The sequence below is a fragment of the Salminus brasiliensis genome, chromosome 24 (assembly GCF_030463535.1).
Source record: "Salminus brasiliensis chromosome 24, fSalBra1.hap2, whole genome shotgun sequence".
NCBI lineage: Eukaryota > Metazoa > Chordata > Actinopteri > Characiformes > Bryconidae > Salminus > Salminus brasiliensis.
This window is the reverse complement of record NC_132901.1, coordinates 19992782-20016242: the sequence shown is the minus strand read 5'-3', so window position 1 is coordinate 20016242 and position 23461 is coordinate 19992782. Positions and strand designations below refer to the sequence as shown.

Below are 23461 nucleotides of genomic sequence, written 5' to 3'. Positions count from 1 at the left end.
ATGATTATGATATGGCGTTTATCAGACACCCCTTTTAATGAATGCAATCAGCTACTTTGAGTTGCACCAATGCAAATGCACACACTCACAGATTGTCTAGTCCCTGTAGAGAAGTACTGCTGATAGAATTGAGCACCATGTCTAATGCCAGGCGTGGGCTAGAGGGGTTTTAAACCCTCCAGCATTGAGCTGTGAAGCAGTGGAACTGTGTTTTCTGGCATGAAGGATGGTGCTTCGTCCAATACTTTCATGATAAGTGGGGAGTTGGGGATGAGTTGTGATCATCTAACTTCCTGATCTCACTAATGCTCTCGGCGCTGAAGGCGGTCAAGTGCTCATAGCAATGCTCCAAAAGCCTTCCCCGGACAGTACTTTGGGAAGGCAGGATAACCTTTTTCAATACCCTTGAATTTGAAAGACACAATGGCTGAGCAGATGTCCCAAATCTTTCCGGACACCTTGTTAAAAACTGGCTTTCTTGATTTTGACTATTGGACTACATAAACACTTTAATTCCTTAACATGTCCACAGAAATGTTGATCTGCAAATCTGATGGGACGGGAAGCTAAAAGCTTACAGTAAAACCAAAAGCATAAAGTGATTGGCTGGAGAGCTCAGTTGCATATTGCAGGCTTCTGAAATATCAGCATTTCCAAGGCCCCAAAAGCCTCGTGGACTCTTTAGTCATGTGTGGTCAGCCAGCATTTCAAATGTATGAAATAATCACACAACACTCAAGAGTAAGAAGTATATAACCAATTGTATTCCCTTCTGTTAATATACACATATTTAGGTTCATCTCACTGGAACACTTTACAAGAACATTTAGAAAGAACAGGAGGGAGCTGGGAGGAAAGGCTCAGCGATGAAGTGAAACTCAAAAACGACAGAACAAACGTCAGCAGAAAACATGAAAAAGGTGAGAGAGAGAGAGAGAGACAGGCAAACACGCACACACACACATACATACATACACACATACATACATACACTCTGATCGCTGCTCTGGGAGGAGTGTTGGAAAGGAAAGTAGAAAAGAACAAAAGAATGGGAGGACCCTGAAGGATTACAGGCTGCCATGTTGAACGATGCACAGAAAAGGGTTCAAAATAGAGAATGGCATGGTGATGCAGAAGAGGGTGGTCTCCTGAACTGACAAAAAAACAACAAAAAAAATAAAACAAAAAACACACATTTTGGTAAGGTCATGTTTGTTTTGTAAACCAGATTACATTTTGCTCTGCTGAACAAATAGGAATATATCAATTTGTTTCCCAGAATCACTGATTATTGTATTTTTTTTTTCTCTCCAAACAGGGGTTTTTAAGTAGGGGAAACACATCTGTTTATCTTAGCAATGGGATGAGGTTCAAATATTTAGACATTTCACAAACTTTTTTTTTTTAGTTTTTTTTTTGGTTCTTTTAGTTTTTTAGTTCTTTTAATAGAGCTGAGAAAATTGAAATACTAGAGTTCAAGTTGTACATCCTCAAAGGAACACGTCTTCATCCTCAACTTTCACGTGAGTGTTTCTTTTTTTTATGCTCGTTAGGAGTTCGTACCAAAACAGTCCCCTCTTTGCCTCGTGTACCAGTGAGAACGAGAATATGTTCGCCTGCTATTCCTGAACCCTCACGTTCCCCACTGCCGAACCAACAGTGTACACATTTTCCTGTGAAACGTCTTTTCCCTTTTTGTTTATGACAAAATATAAAAGGAAAACAAACAAACAAACAAACCAACCAACAGAAAACAAAGCACTCTGGTCCATAGGCTTTGCTGTTCCTTATGTTGGTATGTAGCGGACGTGTTGCTGTGATGTGGCTCGTTCAAGAAAGTGCACAGGGAGAGGGAAACGTTGACTCACGCTGACGACCAAACAGTCCGTTAACACCTCAAAGCAGTGGACGGACGTCACCTAACGCATTACCATCCATTTCCTTTCTGTGAGGTCCTTGAGTCTATACATATATATTTATATAGAGTAAAGTCAGTTTTGCTGCTGTGAGATGTTATTTTTTTTTTTTCGGGTTCTTCATATATGGAACTGAGAGCAGGAATCAGGATCCTCAAAAGGGCTCAACGTGGAACCCCCAAAAACACATGACGCATATCTGCTGGAACGAAGGACAGCTGGGGGTTTGGCCTCGGAGAATTTTCGGTGGCTAAACAGAGCAACCACAGATGTCGAGTAGTTCTCACGCTTCGTTAGTTATTCATTTTTGCGACTTTTTTGATATAATTTTTTTTTTAACTCCACAGAAACAGTTTTTGTCTCTTTTTCATTTATGAATACTACATGCTTGAAACACAGCAGAAGTTACGTTGCATCAGCTCCTGAGCACCAAAGACAAGTAGAGGAAACAAGAGTACGAGCCCAAGAAGGAGAGAGAGAAAGACTGAGGAAGTGAAGAGAGGAGAGAGGAGTCAGAGATAAATACTTATATAGCAGTGAGGGAGGCGGATTTGACACAAAGTTGATTTGGCAGTATTTTGGAGTGGCATAACCATTTGCGGAACCATTGGGCGTCCATCAGTCGTTCATATAGTGCCTATTCCAAATAAAGACTTATAACTTCTCTTTTTTTCTTATTTTTGAACCCCTTCCAAACCTTTTTAGAGTCAAACAATGGTAATGCTCTTGATGTACAGCTAGCCTTACGAATGTCTTCAGAAGAAAGGAATCCCCTGGGCTTGGCACATAAAGGTGTCGCAAAGTCAAAGTCAGGTTAGGTGATGATCCTGAAGACTCAATACTAACACAGTATTTACAAAGAGCTATCGTCTAGTGTCTCGAATGGTTACCATGGAAAGACTCCACTTCTCATTTACCCAACAGTACAAAAGTAGAGCAAAGACAGAATCTGTAATAAGGATCAACTATCAAAAATCAGGGAATAGAAGAAGCAGCCCAAATCCCAATCGCTCTCACTTTTGCTCCTTTCGGCTTCTTTTTTAGAGACAGAAACAGGAAGGGTGAACAAGAAGAGGACTTAAACCACTCAAAATCTGACTGCAAAGTGCCAACAAATGCCCTTGAACTTTTACCCTCCAGCTACCCATACTACTATCCCTCCCTCTCTCTTTCTCTCTCTCTTCCCCCTCTTTCTCTCTCTCACTCTTTTTTCCTCTGCCTCCATCCGTGGCAGGCTCGAGCTCAGACGTAGTATTCCTTGTCCTTGTTCTTCTTGCTCTTTGTGCCCGTTTTGGTCGTGCCGGACTGCTTCTCCTTGACCAATGCCCCATTGCTCTGCGTGGCTGAATTGCTGATGTAGTTGCGACTCTGGTCCACCTGGTAGGATCCCTCGTCGCGGTTGCGATATTTATACATGGCGTAAAGGAGGATTAGGATGCAGAGGGCAGCCGCTGCCACGATTCCAACCACCATTCCTGTGGTGCTGCTGGACTCCCGGATCACCTCCACTGCTCCTGGGGGCCCTCTGCCTGGGGATGAGGGATCTGTGGTGGGGATATGAGGGAAATTTGGAGGATAGGTTATACCAGGGATGTGCCTGTGTCTCCCGCCATGCTCAGGGTCCCCGGAAGGCTGGGCCGGGGGTAGAAGCACCTGATCGCGGGTGTTCATTTTGCCTGCTGGGATATTGTTGCCACTGTTGATGCCGGGTTTGAGTCGTGGGACAAGTTGCTCTGGGTGGGCGGTGGGAGTAGAGGGGAGTGGGGGCCGGTGGGAATCGGGGTGCCGAGAGAAATGGCGGTCCCCGCGGGTGTTTTCAGCCGCAGGGGGAGGCGGGATAACGGTCCGGTCAGTGACGAGGGGTGAGTTTTTGTAATAGTCCTCGTCGTCCGACTCCGTCATCTCGCCCGAGCCATAGGCCGAAACCTCCATGGCCTCCTCACAGTCCTCTTGGTCCAGTGGGCACGGGGCACGGCCATTGGGCAGTGACAGAGACTCTTTGGTGGTATCGAGAAGTGTGAGGAAGGGGCGGTAGGTGGGGGGTGGAGGGATAACGGGGTAGCGTGTTGCGACTGAAGGGGGATCTAGGGAATCCACGGTTATAATAGGCAACACTAATTCACCTCCTAGGATGAGAAACAGACAGGACGGGAGGGGGAAGAGAGCGTTAGTAGAAACCTGAGCAAGGTGTTCTCCAGACCAAAAAAGAAAGGCAACAACAGTGAAAAGAAAACAACAGCAACACAGTTATAACCATCATTAGAACAGCACTAAGACTTAGAATGAGGTTAGTTCAAGTTTAGTTAGTGACTTGTGAACTATTTAAAATGTCATCTAAGAAGTCTACACTATGCTAACTCTTTTCTAATGTAAATATACAGTATATAAATACAAGTTCAAAACTGCTGTATCATGGATATACTAACTTCAGGATAGGTTAACTATGCTAACTTTGCTACGCTAATCTGAAGGCTACAGTACCTGGGACTGCCATGTTATATTAGGTAAAGGACACAAAAAACAGTTCTATAGCTAACAAACGCCTTCTAACTCTCTCTCTCTCTCTCTCTCTCTCTCTCTCTCTCTCTCTCTGTCTCTCTTTCTATCCTGCCTCTGATTGGATGGGTTAAATAAGATAGCAAACCACGTAGTACAGGTCACTTACATCAACAAATTGGCCGCATGATTTTTGCATGAAAAAAAAATTACAAAAAGAAAGCTGTGTAAGATTGTTCTCGGATAGTGATAAACAATGTTCACCCCAATTTTATAAGAAGGTAGAGTCTCTTTAATCAGCCATTCACTGTTTTTTTCTTCTCTCAGCTTATAAAGATAAGTATAATCCTTCTTTCCCATAGGCATTACGATTGGGCTGGAGAGGGCTTTACTAATTATTATAATCTATATGCAAACCTCCCAGGTTCACCTCAGGATACTAAGGATGATTTCTAATTCATACTCCCTCTACACCATTCCCCCAAAATAAAGATCATATCATTAAAGATAATTATCCCTTTCCTTATTCCCCCATCTTACGAATAACAAAATTAACCTTCTAGTAGTCCTTGGATACATTTATACATATGTCGTGATGTTGTAATACTGATCAGTTATTCAGTTAGACATTTAATACACACTGTGTTGATTAGATATACAGTTAGGGCCATAAGAATTTTCCCATGTACACCACCTCGATGGATTGGAAATTAAGCAATCAAGATGTGAAGAACATTCAGGAACATTCCTTTTCTTTGCCTTTAGATGCTTTCGGGTTTGCTTTCATGTTATGTTTTGGGTCAATATCCATCTGTACTGTTAAGCCCTATACAGCTTTGTATGTTTTGACTCAGTCTGAGCAGAAGGTATAGCTACATACTCTCCCAAAATCCTCCTGCTCACATTGTTAATATTATATATTATAATATATATATAATAACCAGTTCCATTCCAACCAGCCATTGGCTTTTTTTGGTGTTGTTAAATTGGCCAGTGAATTGCATCCCTTTTTTTTAACAATGTCTTAGTGGTCTATTGCGCTGCTACTATGACCTGGGGGTTTCAACTTTGAATCCTGAGCCATGACATTTTACCATCAGTGGCCAGATTCTGAGAGAGCACAAATGACCGTGCTCTCTCTAGGTGGGTAAATGATGCTCTCTCCCAGCCATTACACTTGAAGTGATGTTGACTGTCGGAGTCTAAGTGTGTCGGCTGTCCAGAGATGCTGCATTGCCAGCAGTTCAAAAAGAGTTGGTGGCTGGCTTCGCATGTGTTAAGTCCTTACCCTCCTAGTGTCGAGAGCATTGCTAGTGCAGGGGGGTGGGTTAATTGGCAGTACCAAATTGGGAGAAAAAATGGGACAAATTTGACAAAAAGATGAATGCATCAAATTGTGGTTTGACCACTCCTAAGGTTTTTGCTCTCTCTGACAGTTTTCTTGCTTTTTAAGCCTAATGATCACATATCGAGGATTCCCATAAACAAAATGGCAAATGCAAATTCAACATTTGGAATCAGCTCCAGACGTTTTATCTTCCTAATCCACCGAGGAGGTGTACGTGGGTTCCAACAGGGATGGTGTCATTAATCAAATACTTATGGATCTTACTGTAATGGCTGTAAATCAATCAATGCACACTACACAGTATCTGGTGAACATAGAAAGCAAGTTTCGTACTTGAATTATGAATTCAGTTTAAACATCTACAGATGGTTTTGAACTTTTGATGAGGTGAATTAGTGCATTTGGAAATTACATCCAAAAAAGGTTAACGTACAGGGAAATGTGACCCCAGCATCAACATGGTTCAGTTCAAACTATTCAACCAACAGTCTCTCATAACCCAGAAAGGACTTTGTAGTACAAAGTCACAAACCCACAAACCCACAAAGAAGAAAAGCTTATAAACATAGATATCAAATATAAATCTGTAAGAAGGGTAAAATGAACTGAAAAAAGAAAGGTTAGTTATACTATAATCCCACAACCCCCACCCCCCAAATCCCTGCCCTCCCAATCCCCACCCTCAACCATACAATTTACATAGGTAAATTAATCTGGCTATGAAGTGTGGGCTGTACCGGCGTGTGTTTGTGTCCCAAGTCTGAGAACTCCAGACACTGTGGGTCATTAGTGTGTTACATAGAGGACATTTATATTCAGGGGTTGGATGGATGGTTTAATACTATACTTAGGATTACGTCAAATTACACGCTCAAGGCATCCAGAAAATGCCCTTTAGGGCTAAAATTAAAAGGATCCATTTATCAGTTATTAGATTGGTGGTTATTAAACATAAAAATGTTTAGATGGTTGGCTCTTACAGTTCTATTAGACCTACTTAGAGCCATAAAGCAATTTTTGGCCTTTATTAAAAATCTGCAGCATCTCCAATTACACGGAAGACAAGAACTCTTGATTTCAGTGCTGTACTCCTCACGGAGTAGGCCATAAATCGATAAGAAAAAGGGAGAAAAATGAAAAAGCAGAGATGGAATGCTGCATCTTGGAGATAACCATCGGAGATGAAGATAATAATCTCATATTCTTAAGGGAGAAGAATAGCAGTAACTCTCCAGTACACAGAGCCAGGTTTCCAGATGAAGGCATATTTTAATACTGAAATGCAATATAACAGAGTAAAGGAACTGAGCTGTCACACTTGGGATACAACACAGCACACAGACTGCCCACACCATGAAATAGCCAATCAATACCGTGTCAGTGAATGAGAGTGTGTGTGTTTATTCATTATAATATCCACTATAGAGGCTGCATATGGCTGACCTCCTTTTATTTAAAATGTTTTTTTCTGAAATGACATACAGCTGATGCTTGGTCAGTAATGCCCCATGAAACACTGCTAATAATATCATGAAAAAACAGCTGACTTGAATCTATTACAATTTAAAGAAACAGGGGTAGACATTAGGATTCTTGGCAAAATACTCTTACTTGTATAGAAGATGTGCTGGACCAGGGGTTGAACTGCTCCTCAGTCTCCCACCCTTTGTCACAGTTAGATTTTATGGCATTTAGCAGGCAATCTTATCTAGAGTGACTTACAAATGTGCTTTGCTGACCACTGTGGAAATAACCCTAGCAAGTGTAAATAGGTTAGAGTCAAAAGATACCTCAGGCTAAGATAGACATCTTACACTGTGCCTCAACGCCAAACAAATCAAAGTAAGAGCTGAGTACAATCACAATCCTTTAATAAGTGCAAAGTTAGTGTTGAAAAGAGATGAAAAAGAGATGGTCTCTAATCTGTGTTTGAAAACAGCAATTGACTCTGCCATTGACATTGGCATTGACAGCCAGGAGAAGTTTGTTTCACTGCCTTGGCGCCAAGATAAAGAAGATTCAAGATGCTTGTCTTTCATACATTTTGAACAATGGTGAGTCAAGCTGAGCCATACTTGAAACTCTTGGTATGGATCAGGATTTTACCATTGCTATCAAGTACAGAGGGGCTGGTCTATTTTTGGCTTTGTAGACCAGCATCAGGGTTTTGAATCTGATGTGGGAAGCCAGCAAAGGATCCAATCAAGGACCAGGATCAGTTGCAGGGGCCTGATAGTACGCAAAGAAAAAAAAGGCAGGAGGGAGTTGAAATAGTGGGTTTCTTGAACTTGAACGGTCAATTGTAGATGCCTCGTAGATGCACATCTAACATTAAACATTTAAGGTTTAGGTTAAAATTAGGGTTAGGATTAAGAGTTGATTCAAGGTTAAGGTTAAAGTTAGTGTTATGGTTCGGAGCAGGGTTTCATTCCATAGACAGTCATTTACTTTCAACTTAGAGTTCAGTTTCATTTTATAGATATTCTATTAAATGTTATCTGAATGTCAAGTGAGCATCTAAGAGGCATCTATAATAGACCATCCCAGTAAAGTTAAGACCCAGTAGTCTTTACCTGCAGCACATTATCAAAGCAGGCCTACATTACAGTCCTGAAGGCAGTCATTGTCACACTAGAATATAGGCACTACATAGGCTATAAAGCCCCAGATTTACATGCAGACCCGTGCCTGGTACAGTGTGTGTTACTGCACTGACAGCAGGTAAAGTGGCTGACTGAAGTGGGGCTAAGGTTAGGCTCTGGAAAGCATGAGAAAAACCTTTAATAATAACTCTGTCAAGTCAAAGTGGCACAGCTCCACCTCTACTCTTACAGCTCCACTAGTGAGCTAAGGCAGGAGAGATTAGCTTCCGCCGTCTTCATCTTAGCTGAACCTCTTAAGACATACAGGGTGGTAGTCTGACAAAGAGCACACAAGTGGGATATGCACATACAGTGTCAGATCATGTGGAAATATGAAAAAACACGTCACGTCAAAACATTTAGTGATAATATAACCACATAATCCTTCTAGCATGCATAATGATTACATTACCCTTACACAACGACACACAAACCACTGTTATAGTAACCTTCCCACTGTACAATATTTCCACTCTGAAGGTGAGGCAGTGGATCTATATGAAACATAATGTACTGAAAACTATTACATATATTAGGTCTGACATTGCTGGGTAAAGTAAAATATAACCAAGTTTTTATATAATTTTTAGTCTTTGTATTTTATTTTCAAGAAAAGGTTTAAAATATTTAAAAAGGACTGTATACATGGTTTATTGTTTATCTTTATTAATATATATTTTAAATTAGTATATTATTCAATTGATAGGGATGTCCACATCCAACCCAGCGGATCAGGATCTGTGCTGATTTTGACATATTTTAATTGAGCGGGTCTCAGCTATTTTATGCTTGATTCAAGTCCGACCCTTTGTTTTTACCACTGTGTACCTCTCCAGGTGCTATTAATGGACATTATAAACAGAGAAGTCAGCCAGACTCTATTATAAGACATTAAGCACACTATAAAATCAATATCAATATCAATATAAAATCCTGTGAATCAGGATCCACAGTGCCCTCTGCCATCCTCTAGGTGCCATTAATTTACATTACATACATGGAGGTCAGCCAGACTGTATTATAAGATATAAGATATTAAGCACACTATGAAATCAACTATAGATATAGAAATGTCCACATGCAATCCAGTGGATCAAGATCTGGGCAGATTTTGGCATATTTTAATTGATCTGCCATTCTCTAAGTGCCATTAATCAGCCAGACGGTATACTTTGGAGGTTCTTCAATTTGAAAATGTGAAGGAACCTCTTAAGGTGCTTTGAGGAACCTTCAAGAAAAGTACTGTGTAGTACTGATATTTCAATCACAAATTAATTCACAGTACTTATTAGCCGCCTATCCTAAACTGCATGGCTGTATTATTTCTACAAACACAAAGATCAGTTTGGAACTGGCCGATATACAGCATTAAGGTACATTAAGGCTACAAAAATGGATCCTTATGAATTAGTACTATAATTGATAGCCTTATAATGTGCATGATGCATTTGAACAGATTTCATTACCATGGTAAGATACTTGTGGTTATGTTAGCGCAGGCCTTCATGTTAAAGTACATTCTAAGAAAGACAAAGAAGGTGTTAATCAAAGACAAGACTAGGACACATTTCTGTCATTCTCTGTAACTCTCTCTCTGGCCTGAGCTTCCTCCCTACACTCACAAAAGCATCCATATGGAGGTGCCAGACAAAAGCTGCTTGTCTTCCTGTCCCTCAGTCCATGCCCTGCTGCCGTCCTGGTTCTGTGTTGTTTTTGTCTGTTACTGTTTCTTTTTTTCTCGTGTTATTTACTTTGCTTTCTTTTGTGAATCAGCCTTCCTCTCAGCCTTTCATCTGTCAGTTCATATCCTTTCCTTTCCTCCATGCCTCACCCCAAAGTCTGTTCAAAGCCCATTCCATACTGCTGTGCACTGCTGCGTGTTTAACATCTACACATTCAACACCAAACATCATTACCACAGTTGCAGCATGCAGAGAAGAAACTGCTGTTATTTCCAATCTAGTTTTACATGCAGTGGTAATTCACTGCCATCAAGAACATGTTAGCATGTTAACTAGCTGGATGTGGTCAGTTTGGTTTGCACTGTTCTAGTTATTGTTCAGTAATTGCAGTTTACAATACATTATTCATTATGTTACATTATTAAATAGATAATCAGTGGTGTTTATTTACTTTCTCGTGTCGGAAAGTGAGTACGGGCTGCTGTAATAAGGCCTGTGGTAGAATTTAAGCTTGTATGCATATTTAATGTGATCATGAAGAACAAAAGAAAATACTTCTTGTATATTCAGTGCTCTGAAAAATCAGAGCTTATTTGGTGGGTGATTAAAAGCCACCTCAGTGTTCCTTCCTCTAAAAAGGACTCCATGTGTTCCATTCACATATGATTAAACACCTAACAAGGACCGATCATTTTCTTAATGGAATATGAAGTGAGTGCGTTAGAAGCATGGTGCTTAGCATTGGTCAATTTCTGTATTGTTGCAGTCATACATAAAACAACATGTCCAAAATGGAAACTTTACTTTAACCCCTTAGACACTGTAAGTAAGCTGTAAGTAAGTAAGTAAGTTGTATAGGCCCCACAATAGAACCCTGCTGGACTCCACAATATATGCCCAACGGTTACAATAGTGAATGCATTAGGATTCATAACTTAATAATGATTCTAGGGTTCAAGGGTTAAACTTTCAATAGCTTATTCAGTCATTTTAAAGCTTTGATCTATTGATCCACCCATCATGAAATTTTAAGAGATTTAAGAGATTTTTTGTGTGACAGCAATGATGCATATATAAAGTCATAGTTTTTGTCTTTTGTTATAAATATCTTTAAACATTTGACAAAATGGTGCAATGTTACTATTATCATTATTGTAGTAGCAGGGATATCCAATCTTATCCGCAAAGAGTCGGTGTGGCTGCAGGTTTTTATTCTAAACAACCAACAGCACACCTGATTGTGCTTTTTTAATCAATTGGTGAGTCTTCAAACAACTGATCATGTGCTTCTGCTTGGCTGGAATGAAAACTTGCAGCCACACCGACCCTTCGCAAATAAGATTGTATACCCCTGCAGGAGATGACAATAACACCAACATTTTTGTAGAATGCTACAAGTGCTCCTGATCTAATGAGTAAAGCTATAACGTAAACTAAACTACATTAAATTAATAGAATGTTAAACTGAAAATGTTATACATATTTGCATAGATGATGCATTGTGATATTCCACCATTGATGTTCTTGGAGTGAAAGGTATGAATAATCTCCTTTGATGGCAGATATGTCTGTAACTGGGTCAAATATTTGAGTCTCAAAACTAACACATAGTGATAGTGTATTTTGTCACTTATTGACACAAGATATTTTGTCTCATTTTCATTCATTATTGATTGAACAATATGTTCTATGTTATAAGTGTTCTGTGGTATACTAATATAAATGGGACAGTTCCAGTTTTAAAATATAATTGGCTAAACATCATTTAAAACTAATATTTAACATACAGTTTTAAAGCAGAAAGTTATTAAACACTTTGTTTATGAAATGTTGCTATGTAACCACAACCAACTGTTAACAAAGTGCCTCGCTTGGATGAAGAACTGTTTATTGAGGTTAATTGTTTATTCATAATTGAACATTTGTTCAATCTGTATTCTGATAGCTGCATAATGCTACATTATATTTCTGTAAATTCTGGTAATATTACTCTAACACATTCCATATAGTCCAAATTCCACTTTAATTTTTTGTGATGGTTCTGTATCTTTCAGATTGTCCAGAAAAACTGTCCTTTAGCGGCAACTCAAAGTGCAAATTATACTTCACGACTGTAGGAGGGGGCCAAGAGCAAGAAATGCTGACAGTGTTGCTTTAAGCAACATGATGAACACATTAGGAATATAAAATAACATCAGGCTTGTTTTGTGCCGTGAGAAAGCAATGGCTAATAACAGCCACTCACCAAACTGACATCTAAAGCATGCTATGTCCCATACTGAACACTACATGCCTTTCTTAAAGCACATCCAGCTGTATTGTTTAAGAACTCAGAGCGGAACAATGAAGTTCCTTCATGCGTTCGGCCCTGTCAAACCCAGACCAGTCGATTCTAATTTCTAATTTTAAACTGGAAAACGTCAATGTCAAGCAAGAACAGCCAAGCGCTTCAATTAGCAATTATAGCTCTCGACTTGATGTCGAACTTTCTCTCTGCCGAGAAATACTTCACAAAAATAACCGTCCAACCTTTATTTTCAGAATTGTAAACATACTGTTTCAGGAATTACAGCAGGGTGAAATTAGAATGTCATTCATTCCCTCGAACTAAGGATGTACTTTTGGTTGTTCTGCCAATTTCTCCACAGCATAGGAGAGCTGTGTGCTGCTGCTTGCATACTAAAGAAAATGCTATCTGAATAAAAACAGAGACATTTAATGCTACTTGGTGCAGTGTGTGTAGTTTGCTTATAGGATGCCACTGTTAACCACAAACTAACTTTTTGCTATTAGGTTAACTGTGTTACCTTTTTTAAAAGAAAGTACTGCAAGGCCCCATTTCAGACCACAATCCACTTGAGTAAAGCCTAGCATGGCTTGCTGCTAACTTGCTTATGGCTTACAGCTTGAGGCAGGGGATTTTCAATTCAAGGCTCACCTGTTTCCACTTTCACTCAGTATATAAATTCTGCATTTACATGCGATCCCTTTAGCACTAATCTTCAGGGTGAACACATGAATACATTCGTTTGAATTTGGATAAACATGTTTTTTTTTTAAACATTTGTTCTGATATGACTGTCAGCTATGACTGGGTTTCCCAAAAACCTCTTAGCACAAATTAGACTGTTGTTAGGTGGTAGAGTGAGGATAACCTTCTTTGTTGGTTCTCTCCCCAATCATACATACTGCTCCCAACACTGGTAGAATGAGGACTGACAGATGCGCAATCAGCCATCGCCTCTTTTCAAACTGCAACCGATGCAACGGCACTGGTCAACCAATACGCTCGAAGAAAAGCACCAGGTACCCAGCTCTGATGCACTGGCTAGCAGATACCTGTGTCGGCCAGCATCATACTGAAGCAGTGTGGGGAGAGAGAAAGAGCCATCTACCCACTCAGAGAGTGTAAGGTCAATTGTGCTCTGCCAGGCTCCGGTCGCTGATGGCAGGCTGCATGACCTGGGATTCGAACCAGCGATCCTTGTGTCATAGTGGCAGAATCTTAGTCCGCTACACATCTTTTATCCCCTTCTAAAACCTTTAGGCATTAATAAGAAGTTGGTCCCCTTTGCAGCTCTAAGAGCAGATTTGGTGAGGTGTGTCTCAATACTTTTGTCCATAGAGCGCATTATGGTATTACTAATGGTGTAGTTAGAAGCTGAAACTTCTGTGAAATATTCAAGCTGCCTGTGAGCCTGCCAGCAAATGAAATCAGCATTACTAAGTAGGTTCTGGGATGCATATGAAACAATTTGTTTGTGTGTGAAATGTTTTTGGTGTGTGTGTGTGTGTGTGTGTGTGTGTGTATGTGTGTGCATCTGCCTTTAATGCAGGAAGTGTAGAAGACAGCCCTTGTGTGTATGTATGTGTTTCCCTGTATTGTGGTGTCAGCTCATTGGAAAGGACAGAACCCTCAGCTAGGCTTGGTTAGATGATGTAATTAGGGGCGTCTAACGAGGGCAGAGATTAATTAGCCCGGTGGGCTGGCCTGGGAGGAGTGGAAATTCATGAGACGTTTCAGTGGGACCTCAGAAGAGCGGCACAATGCAAACTTTTTTCTTTCCTCATCCCTCTCTCCTGACTGTTTTCATCCCATCCCTCTTTCCCCAGGCGCAACCGAACGTGACACACATGCCAACGATCGGCACTGCTCAAAGCTGGTGTCTCTGGCCCCCTCTCCTCTGCCTCTGCCTCTCTCTCTCTCTCTTTCTCTCTGTGGTTTAGTGCCTGGGTGTGTGACTCAGTGTTGTTTAAATATGTGTAGCTTTCTAAGGTCCTGCATATGTGTGTGTAACTGTGCCCTTGGATCTCCTCGTTCGACAGAAACACAATACACTGTCTGTGTCACACATCAGGAGAGCTTCTCTGCAGTCAAGAGAGTGTAAAAAGGAAATTAAACAAATAAATGCAGAGATAAAAAAAAAATCACTGAACCCGAACCATTGCTGACCTCTGTTGTCTGTTGATGTGTGTGTGTGTGTGTGTGGGCTTCTGTCAAGGTTCCTTATTGTGTTGTCAGCAGTTAACCCCTAGAAGTCGAGCTGTATATTTTTGCTGTCATTCAGATTAAAGGAAAGTATTAATTATGTGTTAGTTCATAAGAAAAATAACAATACAGAGTATGTGGGCTCTCAGTTTCATACACACACCTCGCTAACAATTGCTACAGGGCTTGAGTCGTAGCTTAAGGGCAACATGCTATTTTGTGGTTAGCAATACTCCTGACACCCCAGGTCCCCAACTCCACCACACCAGTTAACAGATGCCTAATCCTGACAACATTGCTTCAAGAGTGATTGGGGAGAGAGCGCCATCTACCTACCCGGAAAGGGCATGGCCAATAGTCTCTTGGACTATGGCTGCTGATGGCAAAGCAGCATGGCTTGGGATTCGAACTCGCAACCCCCGGGCCATAATGGTAGCACATTAGACTGCTGAGCCAATTTTTCACTGATTTTTAACAGAACAATAAGCAATACTTATTCAGTTCTGGCAAGTAAACAAATTGGCAGTAATCAGATACACACAGTATTCTGTTAGATGATGTTTATCCAAGGCACAACTATGCAAAAAAAAAAAAAAAAAAAAAAAAAGAAATTCTCACCCTATATTTAGTTGTTGAAAATCCCACTATTGTTTTAATGAGGCTTCTCAAACCCTGGCCATTCTCTCAGACAGCTTTGCTATCAGCTGTCTAGCTGCAGACAGTGAGAATAATAGATGTGTATACTCGGGTAAGTGCTGAGTTTAGGTGATAAGCTTTATCTTGCCTGCTTAATGTTGATTAAAGCTTGAAATGTCGGAGCTGCAGTTTATATAGGCCAGTCTAATCTGCCTGCTGAGTTCACAGAAAGGCCAGGGGCATGGCCTCTGTTAGTGGACAGAGACAATGGGTGAAAATTAGCCCTACCCAATCACTGCAAAGAATGCTGAATTACAGTAAAGGGTGGGGACATACTGACCGAGCACAGCTGCATTTAGCACATTCCAGGTTCTAGTGTGTGTGTCTGTGTGTGTGTGTGTCTGTGTGTATGTATGCTCCATTAATACACATTGACTCAATAAGAAAAACTCACCACCAGGCTCACACTCCTCTAGATCCTCATCATCACTAGGACATTCTGCTGATGCTACAAGCAGATCATCTGTGTTCTGTGAGAGAAAGAGAGAGAGAGAGAGGTAGTTATTCAACAATTAAACATTTCAGATAAGCATTTATTTTACAGTGAGTATTAAACAGTACAAAAACTGACTTATATCATTTTGGAAATTGCACAGCACAACAGAAGGAACACCAGGTTAAAGAATGCTCAGATGCTCAGATAAAAAAAATAAAAAGCAACCCTGTTATTTGGCCTTAGATTGAAAGAAGCTTTTTTTCCTTTCATGGTGGGCTCATGAATCCTTTTGATGAGGTCTGCTCTGATTCGCTGGTTTACAGCCAGGCAAAACCATGGCTCACACTGAATTCACATGTCTAGCCCCAACGTTATCATAGTCAAAGCTTTGTTTTTAGCAATGTATGAGAACTATTACTGCCAAAATTCCAGATATCGTGCTGTTGTGGAGTACGGTTAGCTCACCTGGAATGCTGATAGGCTAGAGTAAGTTTTTAGCCTAGCACAGATACATACTCACTTCTTTGTGCACCACTTTTAATGTTCTTCCCCAACTGGCAAAGCCACAGAGATATATTTTCAGATATCTTTCCGATATCCAGTCTGGCAACAGTGTTACTGAAGGACATCCTAAGACTGACTGTCTCAGACAACTGATGACACAAGTAGCAAAAGCACCATATTCTCATAAGGTGGTATGTTATATCACTGCCTTTTGGACTAGAGCAAGACACTGATGTATGTTAATTTTGAGGGTGTAAATATAATGTCACTGTTTTGGGGGTTGGAATTTGGCTCTCTGTTGATTATGTTGGAATTGTGTTTGAATGGATGAATGAAGTGTTTCTTTCTCAGTTTGAAATGTAACCAAATTAATAAATGGGGGTTCACAAGAACAGTGGAGGTCAAGTTGACGTTTGAAAGACCAAGAAAACTTGGTCTGCTTGTAGAATTGCGAAAAAATGCAAAACACCTGTTTGACTGCAAGAAATCTTCAGGAATATTTAGCTGACTATGGTGCACTGTTCTACTGTGCAGCGACACCTGCACAAATATGACCTTCCTTCACTGAACAATTCAGTGTCAGAAGTTCTCTAAACATGAATATCCAAACAAGCCTGGTGCTTTCTGGAATCAAGATCTGTAGACTGGTGGAGTTAAAATACTATTATTGTTATAATTTCTATTTTTATATATATATAAACTTTATATCACACCTTTTATATAAAGAGCTTCAGTTGCTTTGGCAGTGGAGAACAGCAGCATGAGACAATAATGCACCTCTAAAAGACACTTCCTCTCCCACGCCCATACAGATACAAAGCAATGATCAGGGAAATATATGCCATATAATTCATGGAGGAATGTTTGCATTGTATGTGGCATCTGCTCATTAATATTTCATATTTGCACCCAACCTAACAGCTCTTTTCCACTAGAAAAATTCAGCTAACAGGCTTGCGTAACAAGTTTTTTTTTTAACAACATCTAATCAAGATGAACTAAATGAACTAAAATAAAAGCACAGAAGCACAGCTTTCAAACTAGGTTCCACAAACTTTAAAAGAATGGTTACATTCTGCTTCCATCCAGGTGATTATTCTGTCAATTTTGATCTTCATCTTCTATTAATGTGCTCAGAATTGTGGAACTGGGAAATTAGACCTGATATTTCAGGGTGAGAAGGTGTGAAATGACATGCCAGTACACTGATGCATTAACACAATCAGGCTAAATAAACCCACTTTTTGATGATCTGAATTGTAACATAATATTGGCTTTTCTTCACTCTAAATACATTCATTCCAGGAGAAAACGGCTTTTTTCTAGAAGGTATCTCTAAATTCTGCTCATAATAATCAACCTATATATATATATATATATATATATATATATATATATATATACATATGAATGAGCTTTTTTCCTGATATTACAAGAAATGAAATATCTAAAAGCTGTCATCAATTAAATAAAATGTACAGTTAAATCTAAACACATCTACATTTCAACTTTATCAATATGTGTGCACAAAAAACACTGTAATACCATGACTAGGCCTGTCATTTTGCCAGCTTACAAATAAAGAAAGAGATAAAAGAAAGAAATAAAGGAAGGGATTCTGGGCATAGATACTGGTCATTCACCATAAACAACACTAACAAAAACCCTGTAATGCACCCAGTGTATAGGCTGCCTATGCGATGCAAAGACTAAAAGAATACATCATTAGAAAGAGGCACAGATGTATTATCTTGCCAATAAAGGCCATTCTAAAGTCTTCTGGAGACCATATCACATGGAAATGTAATGAAAGCCTTTTGGCTCTCTATAGGCCTCTGTGCTATGTTGCTTTGTCAGGAGTTTTTACAATAGGAGGCACATGTGCTTTAGTCCTGGTCCAGATATAAATGTAAGGGTTAATCCAGGCAGGATGTCAGTTCATCATTTGGAAACAGCTCTGAACCAGCCAACCTACCATCAGAAACATGGGCAAGGTAAGCGGCAGAGATGAGGACACAAACACAGTCAATTAGCTTTGCAATTGTAATATCTTTTCTTGATCAAGTTGACTCAGAAAAGTGAAAATTGTCATTTTTACCCAACAGGTTATCTTCTACGAGGACAAGAACTTCATGGGTCGCTCATGGGAGTGCACCGGTGATTGTTCCGATATGTCCTCCTACCTGAGCCGCTGCCACTCCTGCAGAGTTGAGAGCGGCTGCTGGATGGTCTACGACCGCCCCAACTACATGGGAAACCAGTACTTCATGAGGAAGGGCGAGTACGCTGACTACATGAGCATGTGGGGATTTAACAACTGCATTAGATCCTGCCGCATGATCCCCATGGTAGGCTACTAGATCTGCTGGTGGTATCACTTGCTTTATCAAGTGTGTGTTCATAGGTTTGTGCACCCAAACAGTTGCTCTTAGCTTGTTCTCCTCCCAAACAGCACAGAGGATCCTACAGAATGAGGATCTACGAGAGGGAGAACTTCACAGGCCAGATGATGGAGGTGATGGATGACTGCGATTCCTTCGTGGACCGCTACCACTGGTCCAGTGGCTGCATGTCCTGCCACGTGATGGACGGCCACTGGCTAATGTATGAGCATCCCCAGTACAGAGGAAGGATGTCGTACTTTAGGCCCGGAGAGTACAGGAACTTCAGGGACTACGGCGGCATGAGGTTCATGAGCATGAGGCGCATCATGGACTCTTGGTATTAAACCCTTCTGAAAGTCCATTTTAAATAAATGAAAAGAAATATAAAAAGCATGTGTCAAAGTGTATTTTTGTGGGTGAAACAGTCGATCTATCTGCCATTCATATGCCAACACACATTTGAATTTATGAAAGTCCCCATCATCTTCATTACATCCACTATAGTTCCAAATGTTTGTGGACACCCCATCTAATGCAAGCATTCAGCTACTTGAAGTTGCAAGCATTGCTGACACAGCTGGTCTAATTCCTGTCAAGAAGCCTATTGCCAACATAACTGGACTCTCTGGAGAGAATGATTATGAACCTATTGGCACCATGTTTAATGCCAGGCATAGGCTAGAAGAGTATGAAGCCCCCCAACATTGAGCTGTGGAGCAGTGGAACTGTGTTCTCTGGAATGATGATTGGTGCTGCATGCAACACTTTTGGGATGAGTTGGGGAGTTGGGGAGTTGGGGATGAGGTGGGGCGGTGATCATCCATCACTAAATGCAATTTTAAAATAAAATTCGTACAGCAATGCTCCGAAATCTAGCAGAAAGATTTCCTCGGACAGTAGTGACAGTTACTCCAACAAATGCAGGGGGAACTCTTTTTAAATACCCTTCAGAAAAAACAATGAATAAGCAGGTGTCCCAATACTTTTTTCCATATAGTGTATCAAGTAAATACGCCAACATTCGTGAGGCATCATAAGAACAACTTCAGTATCATGCAAGTTTCCTTTGCTATTGAGATCAACATATTTATGGCCAGATGTTGTGGTATTTGAAGCATTAATTCAGTACCATTCATACTGAGAATAAAAGTGTACACATTAGATATTAAGTTGAAAAAAAACTTCTCTTAACAACAGGGCTGAGACCCTGAGCTAATTTTCTAATTAACTGCAGGCAGAATCAAGCACAATTTGATAACCCGAGATATTTCATTGACTGTGTGAAATCTCTGCTTGCCTGGGTTAAAAGCATGATAGCTGATGGGCATTCAGACATTCTCAGCTTCTTTAATTGCCTTTAATTGAAGCTTGCAGCTGAATTGTAATGTTGATCTTTGTGTTGAAATAAAAATAGTAGTGAGAATCTTCTCAGAGTCCTTAGCTAGCAAAAAACAGCCTGTGGTTTTCTTCGACTGCTTTCATAGCAAATATCACTTACCCATCACCAATCACACCACAGTCCCATTCCCTTCTGCTCTATAGAAATGAAGCAAAACCTGTCCGCCATGTGGTCAAATCTGCAACGAGGGTCTGCGCTGTATTGCCTTAGGCAGAGCAGACTTCCTGTCCCCTTCTCACAGACCAAGCTTCCCTCAAACCGCCTATACTGAGCTTACAGCACAGAAGCAAAGCAGATTTTCCCCCTTGTCCGGTAAGTGGAATGTTTCAGCAGTAAAAGTGCAGCTAATGTAAGTTCCACTACAACTCAGCTATGTAATGCATATGGTGTCTCTATCCAAGGCTCTCAGTCATTTCATTCCCACATATAATTTCCTTTTCCTATGACACAGCAGAATAATGGTTTAAATAACAGATTTATGTAATTATATATTTTTTCTTAAATTATTTATTCAATGTTCTCCCCAATTTAGCTTTGCCAATTAACCCACCCACTCACTAGGCCTCTCCCCATCACTTGCAGTGCTCCAACATTAGAATGGTGAGGGAATGTACATGCCTCCTCTGATTCATGTGAAGTCAGCCACTGCCAATGCACCATCACTAGACAGCCATTGTGCTCAGAGGAGAGTGCAGGATCTCCAGCTCTGATACATCAGTAAAGAGATGCTTGTGCCACCCAGCATCACAAGGCAAGTGATGAGGGGAGAGAACGGCATCTACCCACCCAGAGAGAGCATTGCCAATTGTGCAATCTACGGTTTTCGGCTGCTGATGGTGAAGCAGCCTGACTGGGTCATAGAGCCCTAGAAACTGATTTTTAGGGGAAAATAAAAATATGCCCATATTAGCACAGGAAAACTAAGTGTTGGATTTTTTGATGATTTTAGAGGAGATGGAAAACATGATGTTCATGATGAAGCATATTGAAGCAAGTTAGTAGAGGTACTAGACCTGGTTGCTTTACTTTGTAAGACGTTGCACTGCCCATGTTTTCTACTGCTATTGCTCAACATTAACATTCTACATGAAATTAGCAATCCCAGTGGTACTTTAAGCAATGCCATAGAAAAAACATTTCTCTATTGAAAAGCACTAAAAGCACTGCCAATAGACTGGGGTGCTCTGCAGCGGCCACAAGGTCACTGTGTCCAGTGCAAAGCATCAGCTAAAAGGGTATAAAGCCCCCAAGCACTGGGGTGTGGAGCAGTGGGCCTGCTTGCCCTGGAGTGATGTATTTCTATTCTGGGACAAACTCTCTATTAATAACCTTGATTTCTACCCTGATTTCTCTCTAAGGGTCCCACTGTGTGTCAAGTGCCGGTGAGGTTATGGTGTGAAAAGGTTCAGCTGCAATTACGATTGTAAAAGGAGAAATAAATTAATTGAACCTCCTCCATTTCCTCATTTCAACTTCTCCTCAGGCCTTGCATCAGTTCATAAGACAGGAAAAACACTACCCTTTTTATGCAGGAACAGGGAAGCATTTCTCACTGTGCAGGGAGAGAGAGAGAGAGTATGTGCATGTAAGAGAGAGTGAGAGAGAGAATACATCAAAAGGTACAATGAAAGCTTTATTTAACCATCAAAGTGTTACGCAGCTAGATCAAAGCGACACGAGGCCTCTCAATCTCCGCTCTCTCAATCTCCGCTCTCTCAATCTCCGCTCTCTCACTCTGCCATGAAGGCAGGTATGACTAAAGTCGTTTCTCTCGCACGCTCTCGCTCGCTGTAGCTCTCTCTCTCCCCCTCGCTCTTGCTACTTGTCCCATTTTGGTACTGGTTACTGTCAAACTTGTAGGAACAGGTGGAGCATGAGTTCCCCTGATGTATTTATAGTGCAATCACATGCTCTGCTGCTGCTGCTCAGAATTCCCCCACTCAGCCAAACTGGTTAATGCACTGCACTGTTAAAAGAAAGTGCTTCAAAATAGCACATCTAACCATTCCCTTTTTACGAGTGTTTACAGATCCAGAATGTGTTGGATTGGGTTTTCGCAGGGCTTTTGAGACTCATACTGATGCACTCATTAGGTGAGGAATTTAAGCATAAAACAAGCTTGATGAAACCCCTTTTTACGGCACCACTTCTTTAAAAGAAAAAGGTAGTGGGGAAACACCCTTAAAGGCTGTTTGCAGTTACCTGAATCTTTTTGAATTTGCTACCTTTGAACATCTCTTTCAGCATCCCTGTATCCGATCATTTATTGGTGTTGTTTATTGGCTGTGAAGGCACCGCATCTGATAACATGATTAAGTTTTATTACCCATGAATTATAAATGAGGGATGCTTTGGTGGCAAATATCACAAGCCAAGTTTTCAAAAGTAGGACACAGGCTTGTGGTCATTATTTGCCATGTGGTCACTTGTTAAATATGATTACTAAATTACTATGGCATTTTAAAATGAGTCCCATAAAGTGCCGTAACAATAAGAAGGCAATAACTCTGAGGTAACCTAATAAAGTTGGACAGGTGCTCTAGACAATAAAATAGCCGCTAGAACGTATTTAAGGTGCATTGTGAGTTATAACACATTCCATAAAAGTCCTGTTTTCTGATTGTTCACGTTTTCATCAGAGCCTTATTAGGGAGACCCGTACACCTACTCATGAAATTATCTAATCAGTCAATCATGTGGCTGCAGCGCAAAGCAGAAAGTCATGCGAACATAGGTCAGCAGCTTCAGGTAATGTTCATATCAACCATCAGAATGGGAAACAATTGCATTTCAGTGATTTTGAGCGTGGCATGACTGTGATCATGATGATAATATTCTGAGATTTTCATCACAACAGTCTCTAAAGTTTACTCAGAATGATGCAATATGGAAAAAACATCCAGTGGGTAGCAGTTCTGGACATGAAAACACCTTGTTGATGAGAAAGGTCAATAGAAAATGGCCATACTGGTTAGGCCGGACTCACAGTAACTCAGATAACCACTCTATACAATTGTGGCCCAACCTTGTGTCCAACCTTGAGACCACTGGGGTACAGCAGACAGCAGAAGACCACACTGAGTTCCACTTCTGTCAGCCAAGAAGATAAAGCTGAGGCTGCAGTGGACACAAGCAGTCTCATCAAAACTGGACAGCTGAGGACCAGAAGAATGTAGCCTGAAGCTACGCCTGAAGCATCTGCTTTTCTGCTGAGGCACACAGATGGTAGGGTCAGAATCTGGTGCCAACAGCTTGAATTCATGGAACCAACCTGCCTTGTTTCAACAGTCCAGCCTGGCGGAGGTTTTGTAATGGTATGGGGATGTTTTCTTGGAACACTTTGGGTTCGTTAATACCAACCAAGACAAACCAACACCAAGACAAAAATACATACACACTTCTGAGCAAACACAGTGGACAGTTGGACAGCCTGGACTTGCCTGGAGCAGTGGGCAGTCTCCACTGCAGT

At 40.7% G+C, this 23461-nt stretch overlaps 2 protein-coding genes across 18 annotated transcripts in view; one reads left to right on the top strand and one right to left on the bottom strand.

Moving 5' to 3' along the window:
- Window positions 1-742: 742 nt before the first annotated feature.
- Window positions 743-23461, bottom strand: part of LOC140546486 (neurexin-2-like) — an 819352-nt gene continuing 796633 nt past the window's right edge. For 16 of the 17 annotated variants that reach the window (XM_072669790.1, XM_072669797.1, XM_072669794.1 and 13 more), the window contains 2 exons: window positions 15664-15739; window positions 743-4042 (listed from right to left, as the gene is read on the bottom strand). In XM_072669790.1, the coding sequence (XP_072525891.1) occupies window positions 3159-4042; window positions 15664-15739 (960 nt within the window). In that variant the 3' untranslated portion in view covers window positions 743-3158. The remainder of the gene's footprint in view (window positions 4043-15663; window positions 15740-23461) is intronic. The other variant, XM_072669800.1, reaches the window with a different exon arrangement.
- Window positions 18195-18937, top strand: LOC140546494 (gamma-crystallin M2-like). Its single transcript, XM_072669826.1, has 3 exons — window positions 18195-18203; window positions 18315-18557; window positions 18662-18937. The coding sequence occupies exons 1-3, from the start codon at window positions 18195-18197 to the stop codon at window positions 18935-18937; spliced, it is 528 nt and encodes a 175-aa protein (XP_072525927.1).

What these genes read in the sequence shown, in the direction of transcription:
- LOC140546494 (XM_072669826.1), top strand. An exon ending in CCTGCCGCATGATCCCCATG is followed by an intron (nt 18,558 to 18,661) that starts GTAGGCTACTAG and finishes CCTCCCAAACAG; the next exon opens with CACAGAGGATCCTACAGAAT.